Consider the following 19,977-nt stretch of genomic DNA (forward strand, 5'->3'; position numbering starts at 1 on the left):
AATGTACGAATAACATCAAAGACATGAGAATATTGTGTTTGAAATTTGAAAGCGTTATGGAAATGCATTTCTATGGTTGTGCTGGTATGTTTGTGTAGGTCGGGATGTTTAAAATCCATCCGGAGATTCCTGACTCCATGTCCTCTGAAGCCAAAGCATTTATCCTGCGCTGTTTTGAGCCTGATCCAGACAGCCGAGCCATGTCCAACGATCTACTCACCCATGAATTCCTCACTGTTACATCACGTAAAAAACGAGCAAAGAGCAACAATTTCACAGGTGTGTTATATGGACATTACAATTTATATCATGCAATAAATTCAATTGGTACATTCCATGAATTATTTAGGGGACTAATATGAAACTGTAATGTGTTAGATTAAACTATTATTTAACAAAAACAACATGGGATGAAAGAATTTGTTTAAACGTGCTTTAAAAAATTAGTTCATCACCCCTTCTCCAGCCACTCCTTTAAAATGGTGACTGTATCCAACGTAAAAAACAATAAAATAGTGACATTCAGTTTTTTGACATAAGTTCAGTGTATATAAAAAAAAAAAAAACTCAGTTACCACTTAATTAAAAAAATGCTATCGTACTTAAAGTTTTTACACCCAAGAAGAAGCATAATTTAGATAACATGATGGTAAGACAAGTAAATATTAATTTCCAAATTACAGAATGTATTAATAAATTACCAAAATTAAGATTGATTTATTGTTAATATATTAATATATTAATATTTGGTCCCAATTAGCCTGGTCAGAATCTGCAACCTTACTTTTGTTACTTTCGGCCCTGTTACCCAATCTGGTGTCTTGTATTTATTTATTTTTATCAATTTTACCAATTTACATTCATAATGCCCATTTAATGTTTATTGTTGCATTGAAATCACACAGCTGGGTATTGAACTTCATTCAGACATGAAGCAAATTAAGAAGGGCAATAGCTCATTGAGTTTTGACTTCCTTGGGTGGAAAGATAAGTTTAGGTCGATCAGCATTCTTTCCCTTTGATGAAAACAGAAAACATTTAAATTCCTATTTCCTATGTTTATTTTGGAAATTTCTAGTTATCAAACCTGGAAATGTTACCTGGTAAAAGCTTTTCTCTTTGCTGCTTGTTTTCTGAGTTATGTCTTCTCATCTCTTATTGTTGTTGTTGTTGTTTTTTTCATACAGCTCTTACACCAGGAACTGGTGAGTCTTGTCTGTTTTAAAGCATATATGCATATTCAATTTTACATTATTTTGTTATATTGTTTTTTTATTCCTACCTTTTTCTTTTTTTGCTGATTATAACCTGGCTGTTAATGTAGTCAATATTCATGTTTAGACATAACTTTAACCAAAAGGTACATTTTGAAAAATATACATTTAATTGAAATGTGTCAAATATAGAAATGATTTATCAACATAAAACAACATTTTATTTATTTATACAAAATATTACATGAAGTTGGTTTTATGTAGCTAGCGGTCTATAGGCATACAATGATCTGGTCTACAAAGATTCAAGGTCAAATGAACATCTTCATCAAGTAACTTTTTCATCGGCCGTTTTAAAGAGGATAGTTCAGCATTACAGTGCGGTAGAAGAGTGTGTGATGTATGAAGGGACTTTATGCTGCTCATGTCTTGTAGAGTATCTGCGTAGCATATCTCTTCCGGTTCCCGTGGTGGTCGAGGACACGAGCAGCAGCAGTGAGTACGGCTCGGTCTCACCTGACAATGAGCTCTCCACAAACCCCTTCAACTTTAAACCCAGCACCAAGTGCTACAGTGAGAGAGAGGTCAAAGGCCACCGCTCACTCTTCCTGAGGTCAGCGGAGGTTCAGTCTAGCTTAAATATACCCTATTATGTTACGATGTACCATTTATTCTGCATTTAGTGTATCTGCTTTTAGTAAATCTGTAAATCTACTCCAGTATTCCTGTGGAGAACTTTGAGGACCACAGTGCACCACCTTCTCCAGAAGAGAAAGACTCTGGTTTCTTCATGCTGAGGAAAGACAGTGAAAGGAGAGCGACTCTTCACCGAATCCTGACTGAGGACAGAGAGAAAATAGTGCTTCACCTGCTAGAGGCGCTGACACAGGTAAACCCGAAAACAGTGTGCTTGTGTTGCGTGTCTTGTTACTCTCATACGCTTGTGTGATTGGCAATAAAGCGAAGCTTAAAGGTCCCATACTGTGCACATTTTGGGAGTTTTATTTTAGGTTTTGATGTCCTTAAGAATATATATTTGTGGATTTAAGTACCAAAACCCATCCCAATATATTTTTACAGCTCCTTTCTCAGGAGCTCTGCTAAGAACAGGTTGATTTTGGACTGTCTAATTAATATTTATGAGGCTCTCTCTGATTGGCTGTTGTTTTCTGAGTGACGCACGACCAGGCCAACCACAGGTAACTCGGGTCATGTGTGCTGTAGGGTCATGTGTGCTGTAGGGTCATGTGTGCTGTAGGGTCATGTGTGCTCTAGGGTCATGTGTGCTCTAGGGTCATGTGTGCTGTAGGGTCATGTGTGCTGTAGGGTCATGTGTGCTGTAGGGTCATGTGTGCTGTAGGGTCATGTGTGCTGTAGGGTCATGTGTGCTGTAGGGTCATGTGTGCTCTAGGGTCATGTGTGCTCTAGGGTCATGTGTGCTGTAGGGTCATGTGTGCTGTAGGGTCATGTGTGCTGTAGGGTCATGTGTGCTGTAGGGTCATGTGTGCTGTAGGGTCATGTGTGCTCTAGGGTCATGTGTGCTGTAGGGTCATGTGTGCTGTAGGGTCATGTGTGCTGTAGGGTCATGTGTGCTGTAGGGTCATGTGTGCTGTAGGGTCATGTGTGCTCTAGGGTCATGTGTGCTCTAGGGTCATGTGTGCTGTAGGGTCATGTGTGCTGTAGGGTCATGTGTGCTGTAGGGTCATGTGTGCTGTAGGGTTATGTGTGCTGTAGGGTCACTGTGGCTTGGTGATGTTGTTTAGTAAATCTGGCCCTAAATCTTCTAAGGGAATTATGATATGTTTTGGTGAAAATTTCCTTCACATCAGAGAAAACAAAAACAACAAAAGATCTCTAATAAGGTTGTATTCATGCAGTCCTACAAATTCTGATGGTTGTTTGTCATTTAACAGTTGATTTTATGTCTTTTTTTGTGAGTGTGATTTGTGTCCCCTTTCTGCCTCAATACAGGGGTCGGAGGAGACCAAACTGAAGCATCAGCATATCTCCATGCTGGTGGCAAGTCTGGGAGAGTTTGTGAGGATGGCGGACAGAAAGATAATTGCCAGCACTCTCTCTCAGCTCAAACTGGAGCTCGACTTTGACAGCACAGCGATCAGCCAACTGCAGGTGGCACTCTTCAGCTTCCAGGATGCGGTGAGCATTTAGCCAAAGCCGTCTAATCAAGTCCTAATCAAGTGCCCTAATCAAAATTTCTTATTTAATATCCTGTTTCATCTGAAATGTTCTCATTACAAAAATTAAAATTTTGCGAATGCCATTTGATGTTGACTTGAAAAGCAAATGCTGATCTTTTTTTCTAATTGTCAAACTTTTGTGACTTTTTCTTAAAAGCTAATCATAGAAAAGTAACTAGTTATGGTATAATGTTTCTGCAGGTAAATAAAGTACTGCGAAACCACAACATAAAGCCGCACTGGATGTTTGCCCTGGATAACATCATTCGAAAGGCTGTACAGACTGCCATCGTCATATTGGTACCTGGTAAACAGCAAAGAGTTTCTTTATAGAAAAATCCCTTTTCTTGGCTGCTGGTCATTTAAGGCAGGAGATTTCATAATCCGCATTCAAACTGTCAGTCCAAATCCGATTTTTGTTGATATCCAATTTTGAATCTGATCAGATTATGCAAGTGTGAATGGCATAAATCACACAAAATGCTTTTTTTTGTGCTAATGCTACATTTATATGTGGTTTAATCTGTAAATCCGTTCCAGTCTGACCACTCTGATCGGATTTTTGCATGGTTTATGTGTCTTTCTCGCACCACATAAAACATGTTAGATGTTGTTATTGGAAATGTGCTGAAAGTCTCTGCAGAAACAAGTGTTGTTGCAAAGTGCAGATCGAGCAGAAAATGGCAGTATAACAGAGACATGTTTTGAGCCGCTCACACAGCCTCCTCCGGTTCTGCTGCTGACTCAGATTCAGTAGACCAGAGCGGCAGATACACATTATAATGTTGTAAATAAGATATCATCTGTATTGTAAACCCCTTTATATTCCTACCAACACGTCATTGTCATTGAAACCAATGCAGATATTCCAGAAAACTAAAGATTGGCATGGACACAAACATCAGATCTGAACAGTTAAGATACGCAGTGTGGACCGTCAATAATTTAGATCAGATTCCAATCGGATTTGGACTGACAGTGTGAACATAGCCATACAGTTTCCAGAGCCCTCAGCGCTGCACATTTAGGATGCCCCCCTTATTTACCCCAAATGAATAAAACACATCAACTGATTAGTGATCCATGACCTGAGCTGGATGTGTGCAGTGAATGAGATATCCTATAGTAAGTGTGCGGTGCAGGGGAGGCTTCGGGAATGGTTCATTTGATGCAGCGTTTGTTGTTTGTTCACTCTCAGAATTGCGGCCACACTTCGCGTTGGCGTCTGAGAGTGACCCTGCCGAGCAAGAGGACATTGATGATGACACGGTTCCTCAGGGAAACGCTGTCCCTAGCATAGCACCACCTGTCATTCATCATGACGACACCGTGGCCACGTCTGGAGTGAGCACGCTCAGTTCAACAGTGTCCCATGAGTCTCAGAGCGCTCAGCGATCTATCAGCCTGGAGCTGGGGCGCATGAAGCTAGAAACCAAGAGGTAAATGTGTTTTTTTTTTTATCTTCAGCTTTAATATTAGTGATGGGAATCCGATTCTTTTCCGTGAAGTGGTTTTTTAGGACAGTTTGTTTCAATGAACCGGTTCAAAAAATGATTCACTAGTTAATTTACCTAATAATGCAAGGATGTCATGTTACATGTATATACAATTCTGTTATTAAAGCACCCAATATCATGGATGTTTTACATGTCTAAACTTCCAACTGCATTCAAGTCAACTGCTCGGTTTACACAGGCTCGTTTTAGCAGCTCATCGGTTCTTTGAGGACATGTCAGAGTCCGCTCTCGAGATCTGTTGTATCCATTAACCGTCTCTTGACGAGAGAGAGAACTGCTATCAGAACTGCTGTTGACTCGAGAACTACTGCCATCGGATCACTGTTAAATTTACTATAGGTTTGATTTATCATACTTTGATTTTCAGAAACATCTATTTTGCCCCTTGATGAAACCCTTTATTTAAAAAAAAACAAAAAAAAACATTATTCCATATCCTGTCCATTGTTGACCCCCAAACAACGGGACCACACAAATTCACTCCCTTTTCACATCGAGATTCTGGAAAAGTTCTGTGAAAATTGTTCCCGTAACTGTCCTGGGATTTTGCTCATTCACACACATCCCACATAATTCTGAAATAACTAATGTCATCACTAGGACATTACCATTCGGCTTCAGTTTTATTCCCATGAATGTCCAAACATTGGGTTCGGATTTTCCAGCATTTGCATTTACACAGAAGTCTCTCTGACAATTTCACAGCAATTTTATGGAATCAGAGCCCCGTGTGAACGTAGCCATATTAACATTACTGTCATTGATTATTCTGTACATGTAATGAAGTGCTCACATTTGTATGTCTGTGGCTTAAAAGTGCTACAATCGCATTAATGTTTTTGTCCAATTGAAGTCAGGTTTGTTGTCTGGAAATATTCTGAAATTGTCGTCAATTAGCTGTGGTAAAAAAAAACCTGACAAAACAGTTACTGTTTGCAGACGAAAGCGTTATAAACATAGCAATACAACTATTATAATAAGCCATGTACATCGACATCACCCCTGTATAGATTAGTATGCATAGAGCAGTATATGGTAAAACATATGTTTTGATAATATTGTTGGAAATGTCCCGTTCCAAAACATTACTTTTAACCACAATGACTTTCAGATGTGCACATGGCTGTTGGAATAATAAAAAATACTACCTGTTAAGTGTTTGTAACCAATGTTTCATCATATTTACTGCAATTTACTATAATATAACATGAATAAAAAGCTTTAAAATAAATATGAAGTAAATAAATGGTGATAATAAATAACTAATAAATCTGGGAAAAAAGAATCACACAAGAAATTAAGCAAGTATTTAATAATTTATAGTAAATATGCGTAACGCTTTACAATAAGGTCTCATTTGTTAACATTAGTAACATCGATTACACCAATTCAACTGTGATTTCTTCTTGTGTTTGGTGATTTAAACCCTGGCTAACATGCTAAGGGTGTCCCGCTTATGGCAAAACATATGTAAAAATCACATCCCTGCACCCTGCCGTATGATACCAAACAGCATTGGGTCCTGTTTGTCTTGTAACCATTTATGGCGCTGAAACTTTGAACAGGACTCAAAATTCATGCAGATTTGAATTTGAATTAGATTTATAAAAGCCATTTTTTTGTAGTGCTATTAGAGTGCATTTTAAATGTTTGACGGAAAAATGTGAACATTGACAATTTTTATTCTTTGCGGAAGTATTCCTTTGAAATTCTATAAATATTATAGTCGAATAATTGCTGAATTTTAGAGCATCTATGTGTATTTGCACGTTTATCATGTGTTATTTGCAACAAGTCATACCACACTGGACAATTTTTCGTCTATTTATAGACTTAGACATGAATGTGGTTGTGTGCTCTAGGTTGTTGGAGGAATTAATAGAGAAAGAGAGAGAATATCAGGCCATCCTACAGCAAGTCCTGGAGGAGAGAGAACAAGAGATCAAACTATTAAAGTGTCGATCCGGGCCTGTCGGTGAGTCTGATTTGCGCATTTACACACACACACACACACACACACACACACACACACACACACACACACACACACACACACACACACACACACACACACACACACACACATAGACACACACACATAGACACACACAGTATTCAGAGCTACAGACTGCAATGAAAATGCCTGCAAATACTGAGGTGGTTAAATATCAGTTGACCGACAATCTGTCTTTTAACCTTTTTGTCGCACTACTGCTTAAATCCCCACAGTGTTCTCTAAACTTAGGGTATTTTTGCGTTGAGACATAATATATTTGAAAGAATAGAAACTCAGTTTCAGCCTCAGACTGTCTGGATGGTTCGGCACCATCAAACTGATCACCAGAGTCCCAAAAGACTTCATGTTCACCCCACTGTTGTTCACCCTGATGACTCATGACTGTACTGCCATAAACGGTGCAAACCACATCATCAAGTGATGGGCCTCATCAGCAACAGTGATGAGTCATTATACTGGGAGGAGGTGGATAGTCTTTTGGACTGGTGTGTGAACAACAACCTGTCTCTTAGAGCATATTAACTTTTCATGCGTCACTGTCTGGTAAAGGCCCCGATATACTCACGGCGATGTTCTTTTTCGTTCTTCGTTTAGGGGTAAAACGAAGTTCGATATACGTGAGCAGAGATGCACTGTAAGCGAACATCTGACGCCGCCCACATTACTGAGAGCCACGGTTAGATGAATATGTAAATGTATACTACAGGGCCATTGAATGCTTGAATCTGATTGGTTGACGAACTTTCTAACAGAACAATTATTTTCAGGGAAACGCACGGCTAAGGTAGTTCCAGGCAGGTTTGACAGCATTACAGTTCCATATCACTTCGCATAGTTGACTGTATTAACGGAAAATAGGATGCAATTCATAACAAGAAAAAACAAGCAGCCCAATGCGCTTGATCTGCAATTTTCGATGTCTAACTTCGCAATCAATGGAAACATGCAGTTTAATTTTAATAAATAAAGTATATAGTTCTATCTATAATCAATAGAACATTAAACTGAATATATAAATAAATTGATAGTCCTGCTGGACGGATTTACCTAATTATTGCAGATGATATAACAATTAAATAATTATTGATAGGCCTACTTGTTAAAAGGGCTTTGTGTTTCATTTATTAGGCTAGTCTACTGGTAATAATAGAAAAAAAGAACGAAAAATTAATTAAAACTAGTTGAATTAATAAATAAATAATAATATTGACGCACATGCTTTTCTGTCTCATTATTGCAATCTGTCTCATTATTCTCTCTCTCTCTCTCTCTCTCTCTCTCTCTCTCTCTCTCTCTCTCTCTCTCTCTCTCTCTCTCTCTCTCTCTCTCTCTCTCTCTCTCTCTCTGTCTCTCTCTCTCTAACTGTAATTTGATACTTTTGACCGATCATGCCCAAACACATGTTCAACGCATTCAGTCTGTGTTCACAGTCGGTGTTTAAAATCTGCTACAGTCGATGGAAACAGTCAGTTTTGAATGTCGTTAAGTGTGTCCCCAGCATTAGTCTGCTATCAGTGGCTCAAACCTTAATAACTCTAAAATGACGTTTTGGAATTAGCTATGGAGGCATGGGATTAGATGTGTAAGAAATTAGTCCTACATACAAGAGCGTTTTAATGGCATAAACTTGACAAACGTCTTGAAATGCATCATCTGAACAATGTTTTGAGATGTGCTAACTGTAGTATAAGCGGAATAATTGACTCCGGGCCGTTGAATTATTAGAAGAATAATGCTGCCATTATTTGGTGGGAATTATTTTTCTAATAATTCAACGGCCTGTCTTCAATTATTCCTTACATGTTCTGCGCGCTTTCCTCTCAATAACGAAAAATAAACACCCAACAAAATTGAGAAAACAGCAAGCATTTTTTTTATAAAGCGTAAGGAAAGCATCTGATCATCATGTGTTAGCATGAGCTCTGCAATTCGAGACGCTAGTAAAGTTATTTATACAGCACTTTATACAATAGATTGCTTAAAATCAATCAGCTTTACAGTATTAAACATGAAAAACAGTTTCAATGTCTCGTTTCTTTAAAAGTAAAACTTCATTTTCATCTATAAAGCAGCTCTTGTGTGTTTGTTTTCACTCACGGACCTCTGGCCTTGACAATCTGAACAGATTAAATTAACCAGAAAAGATTTCCACTTGACAAAAGGCGGAGCCTCCGCGCAAACCTACCTGTTACGTAATCTCCACGGACCAATGGTAGAACAAAGGTGTTTGCCAGTCATAGCAGACTCTAACTCAATCCCTCTAGCGCCACCCACTGTCCAAAGTTGCACTCATGTTTATGCTAATAACTTTTGAAAGTCAGTGTTGGGCAAGCTACTTATAAAATGTAGTGAGCTAAGCTAGCAGTTACTCTACATTAAATGTAGCTTCACTACACTGAAGCTACCACCCTGGGCAATGTAGCAAGCTAAGCTACAGCCATATGGCAAAAGTAGTTTACTACATCTAAGCTACTTTTTCAAATTTAATTTTTATATTGAACCAACTTAATCTCAGTGATCAATAAAATTGTCAATCAAACATACAGGCAGGCATAATTTGTCAGTTCAATTGTTTATTCAACAACTGTTCCAAACCAATTTGGCCAAAACGTGTAATTAATTAAAATCATGAAACGTATACAATTTAACAATAATTTATTAACATTTTTAAATAAATTACATTTTAAGGGCACAATGAAATATTTTTTTTCTTCTTTAATGGTTTAAATTGTAATGACCAATTATTTAAAATGTAGGCCTAATGATTTAAGCAAAACTTTCTTCAAAGGTTAAACCAAACTTTTATTTTGTCAGGTTGCCATGTAGCAAGATCTTTGAGTCTCTGTTTTTTTATTTTTTTATATGGCGATAGTTTTTCTCAAATCAAGCTAAAATGCTGCTAAAGTGACTCTCAGAGCGGCTGAAGTTCATCGATCCATTACTGAAAACATAGCGAGCGTCATGGGTGCTTCAGTGTGAGCTAAATGAATCCCTGCGTCTGAGCCATTCATTCACAGAGACACGCAGAACATGCATGATTCCTTTTTAAATAGTCTTTAAGCGGTTTAATATTCACAGACACTAGTCTATATCACAATTTTATACCACGATATATCACGATTTTATTTAAGTTTACTTACCTTCTTTTCATCCAAGACCTGACAAATTCCGTGAAATTCCGCGTAATACAGTAAATTTCGGATACCACGATTCAGTCCATGTTTTCCATATTGCGGTAATGAAATCATATGGCCCTATGGTTGCCAACCAACGTAAAACAAGAAGAAGTAGTCACCGTCACTAACTGATCCAGCATCAGTTTTACTTAGCAGTTGTATTTCTGAACTGAGCTTGAGCTTTAGAAATGCTTGGGAAAATGTAGCTTGTGTGGACGCTACAGCACTACTTGAAAAAAAAGAGCTTCGCTACTGAAAAGCTATTTGATTCAGAAAACAGCGATGCTACCACCATGCTACTGGGAAATGTAGTTAAACTAGTAGAGTCACTACTTGTAGCAACGCTACTGCCCAACACTGTTGAAAGTTATAAAATCCGTCATGAAAATTTGTCCACCATTTAGAATTCTCCGAAAAACTTTTTCAACTCCTAGGCCAATTTTCACGAAAATTGAACGAGATCATCTTCAGACCATGGCGACAAAAAGTTATGGAATTCGATTCGTCAAACCATTCTCGGATACTGCGCAAACAAATTTTACGTAGTGCTTGCGTAAACGGACGTATTGCTGTATCTCCACAACGCTTTATTGCAGCAAGCAATAACTTTCAGACCAAACTTGGTACGTCACCACAAGAGCTGACCCGAGACAACATGCTGCGTTTCGGCGCAGCACCACCTACTGGTCCGGAGATACGAAAAATGGCTATTTTTGCTTATAACTTCTGAACGGTCTCGTTAGATTCAGGACGTCACGCTGAGTCGACTGATATCCAATTTTTCCATATTGACCATTTTAGGTGTCGGCCATTTTTAATTTTGTACAAAACTGCTGTATTTTATGAACGCTTGAATGTATCGTTACGAAACTCTGTGTGGGTCATCAATACAATGCCCTGAAGGAGCCTGGGAAGTTTTTAACCAGTGCCACCTAGTGGTAAAATAAAATTTTCAAATGCTTAATAAAACTGGGTGTGGTTGATATATTTTCACAGGAATTCCTTAGATTTCTGAATCTTTGCCGAACCCAACGATACCAAACATGCTAGGTTTCTCGCCTTATGGTTTGTGTAGCATTGTGATTTAGCGCTTAAAAAACATTTGTCAATATCTTTGAAACCATTAGACCAATTGAGACGATACCACTATAGGTACTTCGGAAACATTGGTTGTTGGCTATACACTAATGCCAAAGTTGCCTATTGTAATGTCACTGGTCTTAATAGATTCCTTGGGTTATGCCGAAAACATAGACACCAATTTTGCCTTAGTCAGCCAAACTTCCTGTCCGCCATCTTTATTTTCTTTTAAAACCTACTTTTTCTTACTTCTCCTAGACCTTTTGTCCAATTTTCTCCAAAATCGAGTCCAATCATCTCCAAGTATACTATTCAGGCTTTATGTCTGCAATGCCTTGACATATTAGCCCATTTCACACAGAGATTCCGGAAAATACACGGATAAAGTGACTCGGGATTTGACCCGGGTTCGTTTGATTTTGGTTCACACTGCCAGTGATTTTCCGGAATCAGAGAGTGCGTTCACACACAACCCGTAAAAATCCCGCAAAGACACGTGACATCAATGTGACATGTAATGTCTCAGCAGCGTCTATAGTTTGCTTATAAGCTACGATTTCTCCACGAAACCACGCTTGTGCATTTTTTTTTCTGATTCGATCATAAACTAGCGCATTACGTACCGTTTCTCTAGTCTGCTTTCACTTCACTTCAGCGTCATCATTACGACACGGCATTGGTTACGGGTTTTGTTCACACAGCGCGCGTTTCCGGGACTGATCCCGGCAATGTTACTAGGTCCCCAACCCGGCAATCCCGGCATCAATCCCGGGTCGTGTTTGCGTTCACACAGAAGGCGTTCTGGCGATTTCCCGGGAATTTCCCGGGATCAACGCGCTGTGTGAAAGGGGCTATTGACACCAAACTTTGTATGTCATTATCACCTCACTCCACTCTGACCACACCACATCAATTTTGTAACTGGGCCACCTATTGGTCAAAAGTGACAAACCATTAAATCATATTATTAGTGACTTTGTATATGATTTTTTTACCCATTTTGCCTAAAATCATCTTAAAATGTCTTTAATTGCTCATTGTTGCAGTTGATCTGACACTCCCAGACATGTTGGCATGGTTTGTTGTCATCTTGCGCTTGGCCATGATAATGATAATGTTTTCCTTACCTTGTGTCCTTATTATGCGCTGCACACCTAGTGAAATGACATTTTGCTTCATTGTATACCTGTATATGGCTGGAATTACTATAAACTACAATCTATTCCGTGCATAAATTTAAAAGACTGCATGCTTCGGATGATCATGTTTCATTAATGCCTTAACATTTGTGTGCATATTTGCACTGTAAGCATTTATAGTAGTACACCATCATTTGTGTTTGTGACATAAAAAAACATGTGCTCGAAAAAAATCATTTGAGTCGTTTGTATGAATGTAAATGACAGCTGCTTATGCTGTGAGCGTCAACATCAAAAAGTCAACATCAAAAAGTTGACAATGAACAGTCTAAAAAAATTCACAAATATGTAATACTACTCTGTGGTACTTTGCCGTAGAAAGCATATATCCATGCACAGCTTTCGTGAGAAAAAGAATTCGACAACCACAGACTGCCTGCCTCCACTGTCTTAAGTAATTTAGCTTTATTAAGTTAAATTGCCTGAAGAAATTGCTTGGATCATATGCGAGTAGGATGTTGGGTTGTCAGTTCAGCTCATTGGTCACTATCACAGACATCCATAAAAATTCAGCTGCTTAAAAGTCATTGAGTAAAACTAATGGAGAAAAAATACTGTATAAAATACCACTGTATACAGGCCACTGTATTTCTTTTAGAATCTTGCAAAGTTACGGGACTATTCCGTGTTGTTCTGACTTTGCCAATTAGTGACGTCTTTATTTGAATATTAATTTTAACATGCTGCTTTGGTAGTCTTTTGCTATGTATTAAATCACTATGTTGTGATATTTTATTATTATTATATTATTGATATATTATATACATCAGTATTGACCTTTTACAATAGAACACCACAGTCCAACCCTGTGTTTTATCATGTGTTAATGCAGATGTTCCTTTGCACCTCATGAACACAAATAGTTCATTTGAAGGAGATAGACACCAAGAACTTCTGGAATGGCTGAAACTCCACGGGGCTGATGCAGACTCCATAGAGATGGTAATTTTCAGAAAATCTATTCACTTTGGTCTCCAAATATTTTAAATACATCTGGTCCTTAATAATATTGTCTGAAATCAACAGATAACGGATTATTTTCTATCCATATCATAGATTATAGCCGAAGATTACAGTCTTGATGACATCCTTCATTATGTCACAAGAGACGACTTGAAGACTTTGAGATTACGGTACGTGAACAATTCTGATATTCTGTAATATATTCAGTTTTTTATTTAAAACAAAAACAAAACAGATATTAACATGCATAGGTTATATTACACATTAAATTGTTAAACTACCATTCAAATATTTCAGGTCAATACATTTTTTTTTATGTTTTTGAAAGATGATTGACCAAGTTTATTTAGTCAAAAATACAGCAAAAACTATAATATTGTGAAATATTACGGTATTACAATTTACAATAACGGTATTCTATTTTAATGTTTTAAAATGTAATTTATTCCTGTGATCAAAGCTGAATTTTCACCATGATTACTCCAGTCTTCAGTGTCACATGATCCTTCAGAAATCATTCTAATATGATGATTTGCTGCTCTAGAAATGTTTCTTATAATTATCACAGTTGTGCTGCTTAATGACGTGAGGTGCGGTGTATGCTGAACTTCATGGAAAAGCATTGAAAATATAACCTTTTGTTAAATGTAACCATTTGCAATATAGGCTTCTATAAAACAGTGGAGTATATTACTCATTCATTGTTAGGCTTGTTACAAGTTCCAGATGCTGTGACAGACATGAGCACATGATTTTGAGTAAATTTGACTGAATCCAGATAACTAATTGGTTTATATTATGTTATCTGGGAAATGGATTCCATTCTGTGTAAATTAATTACTGTTTATATGTAAATGTGGTCCTCCGGAGACACATAAATTATTTTGCACAACAATAAAGCATACAGTGTGAAACTGGCATAATTCACATTCACTTTGGGATTATTACATTTCTCTGCTATGCGCAGTAAAATTGGCGACAAGTGGTGTATGATTCTGTTTTTTCTTGTCTTGTGTTTCTAGAGGTGGAGTCCTATGTAAACTCTGGAGCGCCATCTCAGAGCACAGAAAAAAGCCAGGCTGAGGACCATAGCCATGTATATGTGCCATCCAGACTCTGTTCAGGTGTTAAAACATAACCAAATATATATAGTGGGATCAATTCAAGTCTTATGTGACTATCCATATCACATATATATATGTTTTAACTTTTATATTTGTCTGTGAAATTGCAGTTTTTCATGTGACTGTAAATTAACTGTTGAAGGCCCACACATTTGATACGTGAACACTGCATCTTTATACGGGAAACTTGTTTTTATTTTTTTAGATTTGGTGACAGAAACATGTCTTGACCTGCCTGAGAACTTTTTCCAGTCCAAATCTTTTTTCCTTTCAGAAAAGACACTGAAACTACACTGAAAAGTCTGTGTTTTATATATTTTGACATGTATCATTAATAAGGTGTATTGTCAAGTAAATTGCTAATATACCTTCTTTTTTTTATCAAAGCTAGTTATATTTGCCATATATTCTAAATTACAGGTATGAAGATGCACAATAACCAATCATATTGAATTGTGTTTCCATGTATTTGGGGTGACATGAATAAACCACCTCTTAAATTGTATATAAACTCATTTTAGAGCTACATTCCTGAGATTATATGTAAACTATATCCAGAAGCACAGAGAATATATCACAAATGTGCATTTATGTCTATTTATTCAGCACAAATCTCCAGCAACTCAAGTTTTTAAATTCTGTGAAATTATCATTTTAAGTGTAACCGGTGGCCCTAATAGTTTCTAGTCAAATCATAGAACATAACATAAATGATGTGAGATGAATACACATCTAAACACACACACACACACACACACACACACACACACACACACACACACACACACACACACACACACACACACACACACACACACACACACACACACACACACACCTAAGGCAATGTGATGTGACAATCATGTATTGGATACAATTGATATCTGTGGTAAATGTTTGCATGATCAGTGTTTGCATTCTAACTGTTACATTTTGTGCAGATTGGAATTTCACTTTTGGATTAAATAAAAAGTTTGGGAAAAATTTGTCATAATTCCAGCTAGTACAGTATAACATAAGTGTTATTACATTTCTGTGTTTGTTATCCTAAGAATCAGGTCAAGTCACCTTTATTTACATAGCGCTTTTTACAATGCAGATTGTTTCAAAGCACCTTTACAGAGATAACAGGTAAATAATGTTGTAATAATATTGTTAAATATAAAATGAAATGTCCCCAACTAAGCAAGCCAAAATCCAAAGGCGACAGTGGCAAGGAACCAAAACTCCATCAGTGACAGAATAGAGAAAAAAAAACTTGGGAGAAACCAGGCTCAGTAGGGGGCCAGTTCTCCTCTGGCCAATGAACGAACAGTGTATGATTATGATTCAGGCAGCATTACAGGTCAGAAGTCAGATTGGATCAGAACATTATATTATGCAGTTCATCTGGTTGAAGATCAGAGTCATCACGCGCGTATGGAGATTAGTTTGTTGAGGATCATTGCCGATGGCTCTCGTGTAGATGAGGCCTTCACAGGGGAGAGTCTAGTTGACACAAGCTCTGCTGACACTTCAGGGATGCGTTGTGGTCGTGTCTAGGTGCAGCTCCTCCATCAGGTCTAGATACGGCCCGGATTCGGCTGATTACATCATGCGTTGTGGTTGTGTCTAGGCGCAGGTCCTCCATCTGGTCTGGATACGTCCCGGATCCGACTGATTACATCACGCGTTGTGGTCGTGTCTAGGCGCAGGTCCACCATCTGATCTGGATACGACCCGGGTCCGGCTGATTACAATAAACCTCCGAATAATTAGAAAAACTAAAATTAGCATAGATGCCATTCTTTTTATGATGTAGCAAGTACATCAGGTGTTATAGGAAGTGTCCCCAGTTCCAGCTGACCTAATTTATGCAACCTAATAATCATTTAACTGATTTGAATAATAGGAATGTATAGTGTTCTATGTGTATGCCAGGTTGAAGAGATGTGTTTTTCATCTAGATTTAAACTGACAGAGTGTGTCTGCTTCCCGGACAATGTTAGGTGTTAGGAAGACTGTTTCCAAAGTTTAGGTGCTAAACAGGAGAAGGATCTACCGCCAGCAGTCGATTTTGATATTGTAGGTATTATCAACTGGCCAGAAATTTGAAATCGCAATAGACATGAAGGACTATAATGCGTTAAGAGCTTGCTCAAGTACAGGCGAGCTAAACCATTTAGTGCTTTGTAAGTAGTCAGCAATATTTTAAAATGTATACAATGTTTAATAGGGAGCCAATACAGTGTTGACAGAACCGGGCTAATATGTTCATACGGCCTGGTTCTGGTAAGAACTCTAGCTGCTGGGTTTTGGACCAGCTGTAGTTTGTTTATTAAGCGTGCAGGGCAAGCACCCATAATAGTATTACAATAATCTAGCCTTGATGACATGAACGCATTAACTAATTGTTCTGCATTTGTCATTTAGAGCATATGATATAATTTAGATATATTTTTAAGATGGAAAAATGCGGTTTTACAGATACTAGACACATGAGTTTCAAATGAAAGATTGGATTCAAAGAGCACACCCAGGTTCCTAACCGACTGCGAAGACTTCACAGAGCAGCCATCAAGGGTTATTATGGCTTTATTAAAGGAAGATTTTTGTCCAATAATTAGAATCTCTGTTTTTTTCAGAATTAAGTAGTAGGAAATGACTAGTCATCAAGTTTTTTATATCAGCTATGCATTCCTTTAATTTTGTGAAGTGGTAAGTTTCGTCAGGGCGTGAAGAAATATAGAGCTGAGTATCATCAGCATAATAGTGAAAATGAATGCCATGCTTCCTAATGATATCTCCCAATGGTAGCATGTACAAATTGAACAGCAATAGTCCTTGTACTGAGCCTTGTGGTACTCCATACTGAACTTTTGATCGATATGACATCTCTTCATTTACTGCTAAAAACTGATAACGGTCAGATAACTATAATTTGAACCATGCTAGTGCAATTCCATTAATGGCAATATAATTTTCGAGTCTATTCAAAAGAATGTTGTGGTCGATGGTATCAAATATACAGCACTAAGATCCAGTAACACTAATAGAGAGATACAACCACGGTTGGATGATAAGAGCAAATCATTTGTAACTAATGAGAGCTGTCTCAGTACCATGATATGGTCTAAATCCTGACTGGAAATCCTTGCAGGTACCATTTCTTTACAAAAAGGAAAATAGTTATGAGGATACTGCCTTTTCTATTACTTTTGACAGAAAAGGTAGATTTGAGATCGTCCTGTAATTGACTAATTCTCTAGGGCCAGCTTAAAAGTTTTTGGTACATATCCTAGTGACAAATATGAATTAATAATATAAAGAAGAGGATCTATGACCTCTGGAAGCATCTCTTTCAATGGCTTAGTCGGTATAGGGTCTAACATACATGTTGTTAACATACTGCAGTTTAGACAATTCTTCCTTTCCTATAGCAATGAATTAATAAATTGTTTCCTCAGTGAGACTACATTGCACTGTCTGATGCGATAGTGTAGTAGACGGTTGCATAGTTATAATTTTCTCTCCATGAACTTCTTTACTTACAAGATTGATAATATTCAAGTAATTACTGCTGTGCAGTTTGGAAACGTCTGGTGTTGGAGCTTTATTTTTTGTTAATTTAGCCAACGTTTCGAATAAATACCATGGGTTATGTTTGTTTTCTTCTAAAAGAGTTGAAAAATAAGCAGATCTAGCAGTTTTTAAGGCCTTTCCGTACGCAATCGTGCTCTTTCTCCACGAAATGCGAAAAACATCTAATTTTGTTTTCTTCCAGCTACACTCCATTTTTCTGGCTGCTCTCTTTAGGGCCCAAGTGTGCTTGTTGTACCACGGTGTTAAACTATTTCCTTTAATCTTCTTTAAGGACAATGGAGCAACTGTGTCTAAAGTGCTGGAAAAGAGAGTAAATCATTTCTGTTGCTACATTGAGTTCTTCTAAGCTATCTGGGATGCTGACGAGATGAAACTGGTCAGGAAGATTATTTATAAAGCAATCTTTAGTGGCAGAAGTGATAGTTCTACTATATTTATAACACCGAGTCGGCTTTGCAACCTTAGCTAAATTAAGTATACATGAGATTAAATAATGATCTGAGATGTCATCGCTCTGCTGCAGAATTTCAACGGCATCAACATTGATTCCATGTGACAATATTAGTTCTAAAGTATGATTACGACAATGAGAAGGTCCTGACACGTGTTGTCTAACTCCAATAGAGTTTAGAATGTCTGTAAATGCTAATAACAATTAGGGCAATTAAATAACAATTGTGGAATGGTGCTCCCTTCAGGCTTGAAAAGAGATGTGGGTTGCCTAATTTACGTGCTGCATATGAAGTTATAGAAAAAAAGCAGGTCGTACACAGCTCCTGTCGCAAACAGACAAATATCCACATTGTCGGTAGGGTTCGAACCTGCGCGGGGAGACTGTTCACTCTGTACATGCTACCTTTAGGAGATATCATTAGGAAACATGGAATTAGCTTTCACTGTTATGCTGATGATACTCAGCTCTATATTTCTTCCAAACCTAACGAAACTCACCAATTCACAAAATTATCGGAATGCATAGTTGATATCAAAAATTGGATGACTAGTAATTTCCTACTACTAAATTCTGAAAAAACAGAGATTCTAATTATTGGACAAAAAACTTCCACACATAATAATCTAGAATACCATCTAACACTTGATGGCTGCTCTGTTAAGTCTTCGTCGTCAGTTAGGAACCTGGGTGTGCTCTTTGATACAAATCTTTAATTTGAAAGTCACGTGTCTAGTGTCTGTAAAACCGCATTTTTCCATCTTAAAAATATATCTAAATTACGTCATATGCTCTCATTGACAAATGTGGAACAACTAGTTCATGCGTTCATGACATCAAGGCTAGATTATTGTAATGCTCTACTGGGTGGTTGCCCTGCACGCTTAATAAACAAACTACAGCTAGTTCAAAACGCAGCCGCTAGAGTTCTTACCAGAACCAGGAAGTACGACCATATTAGCCCGGTTCTGTCAACACTGCATTGGCTCCCTATTAAACATCGTATAAATTTTAAAATATTGCTGATTACTTACAAAGCACTAAATGGTTTAGCTCCCCAGTACTTGAGTGAGCTCTTAACGGATTATAGTCCTTCACGTCTATTGCGATCTCAAAGTTCTGGCCAGTTGATTATACCTAGAATATCTAAATCGACTGCTGGCGGTAGATCCTTTTCCTATTTAGCACCAAAACTTTGGAACAATCTTCCTAACATTGTCCGGGAGGCAGACACAGTCTGTCAGTTCAAAGCTAGACTAAAACACATCTCTTTGACCTAGCATTCACATAACACTCTATAGACTTCTATAATTCAATATTAGGCTGCTTAGATTAGGTCAGCCGGAACTGGGAACACTTCCCTTAAATCCTGATGTACTCGTTACATCATAAGAAGAATGGCATCTACGCTAATTTTAGTGTCTTTGTTTATCCCGAGGTTTTCACGCAGCCTGCC

The 19,977-nt window shown here is 37.7% G+C and overlaps 2 protein-coding genes across 3 annotated transcripts in view; one reads left to right on the forward strand and one right to left on the reverse strand.

Annotated features, from left to right (window-relative positions):
• Positions 1–15,472, forward strand: part of map3k5 (mitogen-activated protein kinase kinase kinase 5) — a 65,322-nt gene extending 49,850 nt beyond the window's left edge. The window contains exons 20-30 of one of the 2 annotated variants that reach the window (XR_013199953.1): positions 99–279; positions 1,188–1,205; positions 1,650–1,827; positions 1,935–2,103; positions 3,186–3,371; positions 3,614–3,712; positions 4,611–4,851; positions 6,792–6,904; positions 13,234–13,343; positions 13,458–13,534; positions 14,387–15,472. Coding sequence is in view for 1 of the 2 variants with exons in the window: in XM_077220288.1 (XP_077076403.1) it covers positions 99–279; positions 1,188–1,205; positions 1,650–1,827; positions 1,935–2,103; positions 3,186–3,371; positions 3,614–3,719; positions 4,611–4,851; positions 6,792–6,904; positions 13,234–13,343; positions 13,458–13,534; positions 14,387–14,447 (1,440 nt within the window). In the remaining variant the exon portion in view is untranslated. Of the gene's footprint in view, positions 1–98; positions 280–1,187; positions 1,206–1,649; positions 1,828–1,934; positions 2,104–3,185; positions 3,372–3,613; positions 3,720–4,610; positions 4,852–6,791; positions 6,905–13,233; positions 13,344–13,457; positions 13,535–14,386 lie in introns of both variants that reach the window. The other variant, XM_077220288.1, reaches the window with a different exon arrangement.
• lats1 (large tumor suppressor kinase 1) overlaps positions 1–19,977 on the reverse strand; it is a 310,530-nt gene that overhangs the window by 216,153 nt on the left and 74,400 nt on the right. The window lies entirely within an intron of this gene.

The sequence above is a fragment of the Siphateles boraxobius genome, unplaced genomic scaffold (assembly GCF_051911475.1).
Source record: "Siphateles boraxobius isolate OS27281-9 unplaced genomic scaffold, OSU_SipBor_1 8, whole genome shotgun sequence".
NCBI lineage: Eukaryota > Metazoa > Chordata > Actinopteri > Cypriniformes > Leuciscidae > Siphateles > Siphateles boraxobius.